General features: G+C 34.2%; 1 protein-coding gene across 1 annotated transcript in view; it reads right to left on the bottom strand.

Annotated features, from left to right (window-relative positions):
- Positions 1 to 12,836, bottom strand: part of LOC114325931 (uncharacterized) — a 424,930-nt gene that overhangs the window by 39,817 nt on the left and 372,277 nt on the right. The window contains exons 15-17 of the mRNA XM_050660141.1: positions 7,310 to 7,381; positions 2,396 to 2,466; positions 591 to 873 (exon numbers count right to left, since the gene is read on the bottom strand). Of these exons, the coding sequence (XP_050516098.1) occupies positions 591 to 873; positions 2,396 to 2,466; positions 7,310 to 7,381 (426 nt within the window). The remainder of the gene's footprint in view (positions 1 to 590; positions 874 to 2,395; positions 2,467 to 7,309; positions 7,382 to 12,836) is intronic.

Here is a 12,836-nt window from a genome sequence, read left to right as displayed (position 1 = left end):
TATTTTTTTACTCAAATGAGGCAGCTTAACAAACAACTTACGGCTTACTTCTATCAATCAGCGAGCCTTTATATATTACAGGTTATATAATTAGAGATCCAAACCTTTTATTTGAGGGCCGATACAATCTTCTAGGTAACCTAGAAGTAGATTTTTGACGAATTTTTGAAAATGGAAATTTTTTGAAATTTTTAACGTTACTTAAAATGGTCCCAAAAATTGGCGTTATTAACTAGAGACTTGAAATTGTCATAAAAAAAAACTAATTAAAATTTCAAAGAAAATGACGTTCGGTGAGTTAAAATCGGTTAACTGGAAGCCGATATACAGCCTGACAAACATAGGGTAAAAACGACCCTTTATGGGTCTTTGACGGGCCCTATCTAGGGCTTTAAGTCCCTAGGGGGCTATAACTCTCAGGATAACGTTTTTTCAATAGGTCCCATAACAGACTAAAATTTGAAGAAAATCCGAGGACCTCCCCACAAAGTTCACCGAAAAGTAGAAATATTGCTCATACAATATATACAATAAAAATAAAATCTTACTACTATCACCAGAAGATAAGTACTGAAAATGTAAATACTCACCTGTGAGAGGAAGCAGCGTTCCGTAACGCCTTTATAATGTCCTCGTGGTACCCGTTGAGTGTCTTCAGCGTCCTCTCCACTTCCGTCGCTCCAGGTCCACTTACCAGTTGGGACATATCTACTTGGCTTATAATCTCGTCGTTGGGACCACTGCTGACCCAATTCTCCTTACCATCCCCCATCATCAATATGCCATAATCGTGCTTTTTCAGAATTCCTTTCTTCTCCGGCAGCTTCAAACTATTGTGCTGAAGGTCTATAAAGGACAGATTTTCTTCCTCGCCTTCGTAAAAATAGAATTTAGGGTTATCTACAGGGCATATTCTAAATTGTTTGATTAATGTTTTATGTTAATTTTATATGTGTCCATAGAAATATTTTTAGCCGATATTTTCATTTAACTGTATTCAGCAATAAATTCAACTTTCTTGGGAAACACAGCAAAGAGGTAAAAAGAAAGGACTGATTAGGGATATGACAACTGTGGAAAAGTTACAGATGTTAAGAATTGCGTGAAATAGAAAAATTAAAGATGGATGCCATGACTGGTCTGAACGAGATAACGTTTTAAAACCAAAAATAAGAAACGTCACTGAGCGAAGAAAAGATAAGAAAAATCATACCTAATATAAAACCAAAACAGAATAAGTAAAAGATTTTATAGACGTCTGAGATCATACCTTATATCAGAAGAATTACGTAATGGCGTTGTTTCACGAGGTAAATAATATTTTTTAAGATACATAACAGTAGACATGAAATTTCTTATAATATATTATATTATTTTATCTGTATATCTGAGAAAAGAAAATGGTATACTAACAATTGTGACTCAATCTCGTATAAACATAATACTAAAGAAAATGGTAATATTGATTTGCTACTTTTTATATTAGATCGAACAATTTAGGACATTATAACTACAAAAGTTATACAGAGTGGGCCAAAGAAAAGAGTCCACCTCGATATTTGGCAGTATTTATTAGATTTGACGGAAATGACGAAACAGGTCGATTTTTGATCTAAGGGGCCACATTTTTACGGTACACACATTTGTCAACCCCCTCCGTTCCACTTCCCCACCCCTTATTTTTAAATAGGGAATAGGGGTCGTGTGCTAGCTCATTTAAAAGGTTATTCAATTCTCTATTCAGTAATATAAACATTAACATAATTATTTATACAGTGTGTCCAAGAAAAAATATTTTAATTAAATTAATTGACACAAAAAGAAGAATGTATGCAATTTATTTAATTCAAAGTACATTCTACTGCTGTCACAAAACAGAAAAAAGGTTTTTTTTAGTAAATAAACATTGTTTTTCGCTTAATTTCAATGTTCAAGCTTCCACCCATCTGGCTCTTGATAGGTTGAACATTGAATTGAAGCGAAAATTAATATTTACTTGTCAAATAAACATTGTTCTCTGTTTTCTGTCAGTAGTAGAATGTATTTTGAGTTAAATAAATTGAATACATTCTTCTGTTTCTGTTAATTAATTTAATTCAAAATAATTTTACTTGTACACCCTGTATAAATAATTATGTCAATGTTAATATTACTGTATAGAGAAATGAATAATAACATTTCAAAATTAGGTAGCACACGACTCCTATTTCCTATTTAAAAATAAGGGGTGGGGGAAATGGAAGGGAGGGGGTTGACAAATGACAGATGTATGTACCGTAAAAATGTGTGTAAAAATATCGAGGTGGACTGTTTTTTTGTCCCACTCTGTATATATTAAAGCTAAAAGGTAGCTCTGTTTTATTGAACATGTCGCAAATAATATTTTTATACATACCAGAATGTCCTTGATCTTCTTCACCGGATGATCCAACACCCATTCTTTTTAACTGTTGCATTTTATGGTCCCTAAAAAGATATTAACGTAATGAAGTTTTGGTTTACATATTACTTGATAACAATACAATAACACAAAAGGAAAGTAAAAATAAAATAAAAATTTTATTTTTAATTCAGTTGCAATGCGAAGGCAAAACAATCTTACTTTTCAATTAGAATGCGGAGCGCAGTCCAGTCCTCTGAGTCGCGATTTTCGGCTCTTATTGGAGCCTCATCGGAGAGAACGTAGGCTTGTTCTCCATACCCCAATTGATCAGCACCGAGAGCTTTTCCCACCCATTGCAACTGAAGTGAAAATATTAGGTGACTAGCGTCATCTGGCAATTAAAAGATGAAGTTTTCGATCCTAATAGCATTATTAATAATATTTACAAAAAATATCAAAATATTACTAAAAGATTTTTAAATTGAAAACTTATTGGTCCATTTCCTTGGTAACACCTTCAAGGCTTCTAAAATTTGCAAGCCAAATAACCTTCGAGTAACTAGGTCTATTTTCTGTTGGAATTTAGCAGCTGAACAGATGGGGTCGTGAATTGTAAGGTTTTTGAATTCCACCTTGTCTTCTTCGCTTCAGCATCCATTTGGCTTGCAAATTTTAGAAGCCTTGGAGGTGTTACCAAGGAAATCGACCAATAAGTTTTCAATTTAAAAATTTTTTAGTAATATTTTAATATTTTTTAAATATCATTAATATTAATATTATAATAACCTTCGAGTAACTAGGTCTATTTTCTGTTGGAATTTACCAGCTGAACAGACGGGGTCGTGAATTGTAAGGTTTTTGAATCCCCTCTTGGCTTCTTCGCTTCAGCATCCATTTGGATTGCAAATTTTAGAAGCCTTGGAGGTGTTACCAAGGAAATGGACCAATAAGTTTTCAATTTAAAAATTTTTTAGTAATATTTTAATATTTTTTAAATATTATTAATAATGCTATTAGGATCGAAAACTTCATCTTTTAATTGCCAGATGACGCTAGTCACCTAATATTTTCACTTCAGTTGGAATGGGTGGGAAAAGCTCTTGGTGCTGATCAATTGACGTATGGAGAACAAGTGTACGTTCTCTCCGATGAGGCTCCAATAAGAGCCGAAAATCGCGATTCAGAGGACTGGACTGCGCTCCGCATTCTAATTGAAAAATAAGATTGTTTTGCCTTCGCATTGCAACTGAATTAAAAATAAAATTTTTATTTTATTTTTATATTGGTCTTTACTCCTTCGAGTAACTATTTCCATTTTCTGTTGGAATTTACCAGCTAAACAGATGGGGTCGTGAACTGTAAGTTTTTTGAATTCCCTCTTGTTTTCTTCGCTTCAGCATCCATTTGGCTTGCAAATTTTAGAAGCCTTGGAGGTGTTACCAAGGAAATGGACCAATAAGTTTTCAATTTAAAGATCTTTTAGTAACAAAGTAACGCACCGCAAAAAACATAAGCGAAAATTACACGCACGCACGGACTTACAAAGCGGGAAATTCCAAGGGGGTTGGGGAGACTAAAAAAACAAATAAAACTTTAAATATCGTTTAAATTTGCAATTGACAACATTTAAGTTTTCTTTAATTGATTTTAGATCGAGTTAGCACATATTTTATTCCAAATAAATTAAATTGAAATTTCCGGAAAAATCAGATATTTAATAAAATTCAAGGTCATTGGGGAGGCAGATAATTCGTTTAGAAAAAAAATTAAAAATACTTATATGCTAAAAAAATAACACTATCAAATTTTTCACGCTATTACATATAAAATTTCCAACTTTTATTTTTTCGATGCACCCTAATCACCACATTTATAAAAAATTATAAACTTCAATGGCTGGGTCACTGAATGAAGATCTAGCCTCTAAGAAAATCATGATAATCTAAGAAAATCATAAAATCATAATGCAGAAAAATCATAACGAGAGGACCAAAAGAAATACCCAGAATTATATGTATGGAGCAGATAAAACAAGACGTAAATAAAAACTTTAAAATCACAATACTGAAAGCGCAAAGCCTCTACTAGAACGAAATAGGGGAAGATCTTAGAACACGCCAAGATTCACAAAAGGTTTCTCGTGCCACTGATAATGATAATATAATGTTTTTCTTGGAGTGCCTATCCGTTTTGGATGTTGACGACCATCATGCCATCTGTACTTCGCATATTACTACTTTGAAAAGATTTGTAGTTGTTGTGTTGAGCCACGTACGTAGGTTTTCAGCCAGGAAATCCTTCGCCTTCTTGGTCCTTGTTTTCCTTCTACTTTTCCTTGTAAAATTAGTTGCAGCAGTTCATATCCCTAGCTGTTCCAAATGATGTGACCGAGGTATTAAATTTTGGCTATTTTTATTTTGGTTCAGCTGTTTTTCTTTTTATATTCTTATTAAAATACCCTGATTAGTAACGTGTTTGGTATAAAATATCTTCAGGATTCGACTGCAGGTGGCGACTGTTAGAGTCCACAACGCAACTCCGTACAACAGTATAGGAAAGACATAACATCGTAGTAACTTGATTTTTATGGGTATAGATAAATCACGACATTTGGAGAGCTTTGCCATTCTTTGAATTACAGATCTTGCCTTCTTTATCCTACATTTGATTTTTAGGGAATTGTCCCAATTTTCATTGAGGTTCGTACCAAGGTAGGTGCATGTTTTTACTCTTTCTATTTGTTGAATGTTCACACTGATTGGTCCAAATTGTTGTTTCGTAATTTTTAGTGAAAGTCGGTATATCTGATTTACTTTTGAGTTTCTATTAATTAAACCTTGGAGGGCTTCAGAACTGTCAGCGAATATCACCATGTCGTCTGCGTGTATTATGTTATTGATACATTCTCCGTTAATTCGAATTCCGGCTTCATCATCATCTACTTTTTCTTGAACGATTTCTTCAGAGTAGATGTTGAACAGCAGTGGTGATAGTATTCACCCCTGTCGGATCCTACATTTGATTTTGATATCGTCACCTCTGTCCGGGTAGATGATATTTCATTCCAGTAAAGATTGCTAATAATTTTTAGATCACAGGTATTTATTCCAATATTGGATAATATTTCCATCAGCTTGTCGTGCTGTATCGGTGATAATACATAATATGGACAGTTAATTTTGTAATATTGATAGTACCTTTGGCAGTCTATATAATACATTTTTTATATTGTAAAATAATTAAAAATTTATAAACAAAATAAAAAATACCCAAAGAAATACTACTTCTATTCAGTTAATACCAACAGAAAAATGGAAAGAATACTACGAGAGTTTGCTAACAGAAAGTAGAGCCGAATTACCACACAATCACCAACAAAAATATTCGTTGAAGGCGAAGAGATAGTAGTGAGAGTTGATATGGCGAAGAAAGCTGTAAATGAACTAAAAAATGGTAGAGCTCCAGTGCCAGAAATTATTCCTGTCAAATTAATAAAATGTGGGACAGATAAACTCTTTCAAGCATTTACTTGGTGAATAAACCAATATATAAACGGTATCACACCACCCAGTTTATGGAAAGTAGCTTATATTTCTTCCATTCATAAAAAAGAAATAAGTTGGATTGCTCAAATTACAGAGGAATATCGGTAACTAGTACACTAAGCCGGCTGTACGGGCGCATTATTAGAAATCTCATTGAGATGGAGTATAGGGAACAAGAAGAAGAAGAAGAACAGGCTGGTTTCCGCGCTGGAAGGTCGTGCACAGATAATGTCTTCTTCCTAAAACAATTAATTAAAAAAAATCAGCAACCAATCAAAAGACCTATCTCATGTTTTTTGACCTCCGTAAAGCATACGACAGCGTTCCTATGACTAAATTATGGAAATCACTACAAGAAACTAAAATCAGCTACAATTTAATCAAAGCCTTAAAAAATCTATATGAAAATTCTACATCACAAGTAAAAATTGGCAACACACTATCTAAAAAGTTCATCGGTAACAAGGGTCTGCGCTAGGACTGCTGTATTTCACCACCTTTGTTCAAGATATATGTAGCAAAAGCATTAACCAGTGAAAACGTAAATGCCACGGTATGGGTATAGACCTCGGAGAGGTTTGTTTATATACTACAATTTGCTGATGACCAAGTCATCATAGCTAATGATTAAGACGATCTACAGTATATGGCAAGAAAACTAAAGGAGGAATATGTACATAGGACCTGAGTTATCCAATACCGAACTAGAGGATAATGAAGAAATTATATCCTGTAGTGAATGCACGTACCTGGGAGTAATCTTTGATAGAACGGGAAAAGATGATGAGAAAATAAAGAAAAGGGTAACACAAGCTAGAAGAACAATTGGCTGCCTAAATGGAATACTTTGGAGCTCCGAAATAGGAATACAGCGAAAATGCAATATCTATGAAACAGAAATATCAGAAACTTAAAGAATAACCGAGAACAACAGGAAAAAATTAGAAGCTGTAGAAATGGATGTGTCTAGAAGATAGTTAGGTATATCCCGTAGGGAAAGAGTTCGAAATGAGGAAGTAAGACGACGAATTGGAATAGATGGTTATTTAACAATAGATATTGAGAGGAAACAGTTGATTTGGTATGGTCATCTTCAAAGAATGGAAGACACAAGATTGCCCAAAAAGATTATACAGTGGGTACCACCAAACCGCAAAAAACGATAAAGACCCAAAAAGACATGGAAAGAAGGGGTAACCAAAGCAATGAGTACAAGGGATCTTAGAGATGGCCAATGGGATGATAGAAGGACTTGGAAGTTAGGCATCAGACAACGTCGAAAGACGTTCTAAAACCGATACATATATATAAAATAATTAAAAAAAGTTGCTCAGATATTTTTATATTCAATAATTAAAAAAAATAAAATATAGGTACTTACTGGAAATGTGCAGCTCCTCCGGCTCCCATGTGGTTTGAAGGACGAAACAGAACTCTCTGCGAATCAGCCCGACTGACAACAAATAACAATTTAATAGTATAAAATTACATTTTAAAAGTGGCGACGTAGATATTAGAGGCCCTTATTGAGCCTGTAGAGTTTTAAGGAATCGTTCAGATTGTCTTGACAAAGTTTTTATAATAAAACCAGTATAAAGCGTAAAAAAATATAAGTAAATATTTAAAATTAAAAAAAAAATGACAATAAGTTTCAAAATATACTGACTTAATAGCACTCTATAAAATTTAAAGTTGAAATGACGCACTATATTATTTAAAAAAAATTGGCTGTGACTCTCACCTGAAGAGTGTAATCATGCCAAGTTCGAAACTGATACCGAAGCATGGTACAATTATCTTAAAAAATATCGACCTGTCCAAGCGTTTTTTATGTGCTGAAATTAAATAAATTAACATAAAGTGAGATAATAGGTTATTGCAGCCCTCGGTATCTCTCAAAGCCACGTTTTTTCTATTATTGGCACATTTACATAACAACTACATCACTTAGCATGCACCTGATTTTGAGATGCATAATATAATAATTATTATACATAGTGTGACCAACTCCAATTCATTTGAAACCGGGACAAGGCGGAAAGGAAATACCTGAAATCCGGGATTTTTCTTTTTCAGAAGACGATAATTAAAATATTTCTTCTTCTTCTCGTTAACCTTATGCCCAATAAGAGCGTCGGACTTTGCTATCACCTATCTATCGTTTACCCATTTCTTCCACGCCTTCTGGTCTCCTGCCGTTTCCTTCTATGTTGCACTGTTTTCCCTCTCGTGGCCCCAATTTCCTGGATTTGTTGCATCCACTACATTCTAGGTCTGCCTCTTCCTCTTCTCCCCTGTCTTTTCGCATTTGTCACCTCTTTACTAGTCTGTTCTCGTTCATTCTAGTTATATGTCCAAATCAATTCAGTTTTCTTTTCTCAATTTTTTTCTCTATTGGTTTCTTTCTTAGCATGTTTCTGATGTTTTCGTTCTTTTCCCTGTCCACCTTCGTCTTTCCAGCTATTTTTCTCACCTGCTTCATTTCTACTGCATTTATGACACTTTCATGTCTTTTATTTGTAACCCATGTTTCGCTTGCATATAGAAGAGTTGCTACTGTATTATAATATAATTATAATATAATGTCACATATTATATGACATTTAATTTTGTTTCCTGGTTGATTTTCCGTTTTCCCAGTATTGTATTATTAATCGCATAATATATTCTCGTAGCTTTCTTTGTCCTATTTGCAATTTCTAAGTCTAGCTTTCCGTCGTTCGATAATAATTAAAATTAAATTAAAATACAGAAACGAAAACGGTCCACCGTTTTAGTTTTCGTAGAATTATAATACCCCTATACAAAATGCATGCGTTTTGGATGTGGTATTAGTATTACACTCTAGAAATTGTCGACTTTTTTTCGTCCCACCAATTCAATTTGATGTGAATTCTCAAAAGAATAACGTATTCAAAATTTCAAAATAGAATTTTACCAAAACATTGAAAATCCGAATAACCCGGAAGACTTTTCCGGGACGCCGGAACACGACTTTGTATTTCGGGCCATGTCTCGGATTTTTCGGACTAGTTGGTCACACTAATTATACAGAACATATACTATACAGGCCATAGACCTCCTTTGTTTTTATCCAGAGTGCAGGATCCAATATTTCGTACATAGATCATATTGCCATCGTGTAGGTGGTCTTCCTGTTTTCGTTGATCGTATTCTATTATTTATTTGGTTAATTTGCGTGTCCGCCTTCCATCCTTCATCCTTGCCACGTGACCAGCCCATTTCCATTTCAATCTTTAAGTTCTCTCCACAATATCTGTAACTCTGGCTCTCTTTCGTAGGAGGTATTCGTTACTGATTTTGTCTTTTATTGTTATCCATTATCCATAGCATTTAATATCCCATCCTTCTTAAAAATGGTCCCGTTTTTAAAAATGTTTTTAAGAGCTCCATATGCTACCCATCCATTTACTATTCTCCTTGATACCTCAACTATTTAGTTATCCTTGCCTATGCTACCTGTACCCAATGTATATGTAGTTATCAACAATATCTACTTGGCCTTTTTGTTTATTTTTACTTTTAAGTTTTAAGTTGCTAAGCTAATTACACACACCGACTTTGGACGGTCAGTATAAAATCGGCCAATATTATACTGCTAGCAGGTGCCTGCAAACTCAGGGGTTCCCAGTCAAACAATCAATTGCTTTGTTGTTGTTCAATTTTCACATGCAAAAAATATTCTTATATTTTTTATTGCATTAAATCTCTTATTACAACCCTTAATTTAAATAAATCTCAAACCAGCCCTGTTCAGTAGTACCATTTTATCCCCTCCTAATTTTACCCTTACCCCTACAGACAGACAATTTTTAACTCGGGACAGAAGAAACTCTCTCTCTCTCATCAGCGGTTCCACGGAAAAGTCGGTACCGCTCTTCTCTTCAGTCTGGACGGTCCAGCCTTTCTTTTGGGCTGAAACTAAACAGCAATACGTGTTACGTTACGTGACGAACAGTAATTCGGGAGTGACGCCATACCTGACGGATACCGGAACAATCAATTCGTGTGTGACCAGGGCTCTAGTGATCTACAACGATCACAGTTTGGTAAGACTTTGTATTATATACGTATTAATATTGTCTGTAAAAAACCTTATACTTTATACTTCCACTTGAACCTGAACCTAACAATCCTACACTAATTACAGTCCACAATCAAAACTAGAGATTGTATTTTACAATCTCACATATGTACAAGCTTTTCGTACAGTTGTTGTGACCCGAGATTATTGAACAATAATAAATCCTAAACAAGTTGTTGCTGTGTGTATTGTATCGCCGTATTAAGCGCCGCTATGATTTAACGCATTTTTCCTTTATTCTCCATAATTTCAAAATCGTTTTTCAGGTTGCAGCACACTTTTCTTGATACAGTGGCAGCGGACGGCTGCTCACCGGCATTTTACCGGCAACGATCAGTGGTCGGCGTGTGTGCAATATGTCCCGTTCTCACATGTGGTTCACTATTGGAATTGGACGGTCGATATAAATCAACTGTCCAAAATCGGTGTGTGTGTGCAATTACGCTTACTGAGTTAAACTACTACTAAGCTAAATTTTTAAGTTGTTGCTCAGTACGTGATTCGTCATGTATTTTAGTTTAGGGATATATATTTTTAAATCCATTTCTCTGCAGACTCTTTTCAGTTTTTCTAACATGTTTTCGCACTCAGGTGGTGCAGTTTTTCGTTGTCCATACTTATCCCTTTATGATCAGAATGATATGTTCTAAGTGTACAGTCTAGTGAAGTTATAAAACGCTTTACTGAAATTGTGTCGCTCTGTCTAACATATATTTAAGTTAATTAACACCTTAGGTATATCAGAGAAACAACAAGCATTCATGACCAATATATTATCTAAAACCGACGCCATATTCATATTAAGAAATCTACAGAAGAAGTCCATAAAGTTTAACAATCTCTTTTTCTGCGCTTCGTGAATGTGACAAAAACGTTTGACAGAATTCAACTAAAAGAAATAATCCAGATCAGAAGGAAAAAACTTTAACATATAATAATCATAGTACTTAACAGTCGCAAAAAATCAGATTAAAAACAACATGGATTAACTGAAGAAATAATCGTGTCAGCATGAATTTATAAGGGGGATAGCTTCAGTTTAAATATTTTTAACAGGATCACGAATAAGATAATAAAAAGCGTAAACTACACCAGGCGTTATGCGGATGATATACTTATCGTGGCAGAAAATAGAGATAATCTCCAGCACCTACTTATGATATGAAAAGTCATGAATTTCAACTATCTAGGAATATATTTGTATCATATTAGGATAGATATATTGGAGAGAAAGTGAAAAAGACAGTCAAGAAGGCTGCCAGAAGATCCGGATACTTTAGGCTACATCATTAGAGGAACAAGTATATGAACGTAAAGACCAAAATTCGCGGATATATAAAGTATGTATAAGGCCACTACTAATTAACGCGAGGGAAACAAGAGCTGAAATGTCGCCTAGAAGAGATTGACGAAAACTACTAAAACAAAAGGGTTAAGAACCATACTCTCAGAGATAGAATAAGGAATAACGATACATTAAGAGAAACTGAAGTTTAGGATATGGTGAGATAGGCATAAGTACGACGCCGCAAATCGAGACACCATGTCGACAGTATGGATCCGGGAAGAATAGTGAAATGGGCAAAAACGCATAAAACGAATATAACAAGGCTTCTAGGGAGACCCCCGGAAAGGGTGTATGACACCTGGACATTAACATCACAAGAGCTGGGATGATAGAATAAACCGAATTATTTCCTACAAAAATATGAAGAAGAAAAAAAGACAAAATTTTGATACTGCCATTTCTGATGGATCGAAAACATGGACCATCTCCAAGACAGATGAAAATCAGTTTCTTATATTTGAATGAAGGATCCTAAAACAAATTGTCGGTGACATCTGTGAAAACAGTATTTGGAGAAGAAAGTATAGCTCCACGATATATTACAAATACAAACAGATATAAATATGGTAGTAAATTCGTCATATCTGTCAGAAAATTAGAAAGATAGGAAAACTAGAATCGGCAAAATATCTAGTAAGATCACAGCAGATCAAAACTCCTAGAAGAATTCTTATTTCACAATTGGTGGGAAATAGATGAAGAGGTGACCAAAACTTAGATGGACGGATGGTTTAGACAAATGTGTTAAAAAAATAGGTACAGTAAAGTGGCAAATGTTGGGCAAAAATAGGCTGGCAAAAGAGCCTTAAGAAGATAAAGACTTGGGTATAGGGCTATAGCATCAATAGTGATGATGGAATTAATAGCCAAAGTTACTACATTCTCTCTAAAAGTTGGTTATTAGACCCACCGAATTACTGAGTTTTTTCTAGTTAATTTTTAAACTAAAATGTACTTCTGAGTCCAATTTTATCAACCTTTTTTACTTTCTGAGTATTTAAATATTATTTTATTTTCAAAATATGACCAAAATATTCTATTTAGCTTTTTTTTTAATAATTTGTAGAAGTTCTGGAGCTTAACGCTAGCCTAAACGGACCTTTGATAGAGCGAGTATGAATGAATTGTGTGAATGGTTATGTTTACCGGAAACCATTTACCACCTCTCCATTTATTATTTTTCAACAATACCGAACTTTAACAAAGGCTTATTTTCCTACAAAATTCATTCGTTCGTTAAAAATCTCAAATTCCCGATAAAAGGAGAATCATATGAAAATTAAGAAAGAACAGATTGTAAACATAAACAACTATTATAAGTGATATCCACTTTTTGATAGAATAAACCCAATTTCTCAATAGAATATGGAAACAGAGAAGTTATTTATAGAATTAAAAGTAAAAGCGATCGAAATACCTACAAATCCTCATCAAATACTTTAAGACATGGAGATT

Source organism: Diabrotica virgifera, chromosome 1, assembly GCF_917563875.1.
Source record: "Diabrotica virgifera virgifera chromosome 1, PGI_DIABVI_V3a".
Lineage (NCBI taxonomy): Eukaryota > Metazoa > Arthropoda > Insecta > Coleoptera > Chrysomelidae > Diabrotica > Diabrotica virgifera.
Note: the sequence above shows the minus strand (reverse complement) of the source record. Positions and strands in the feature narration are given on the sequence as shown.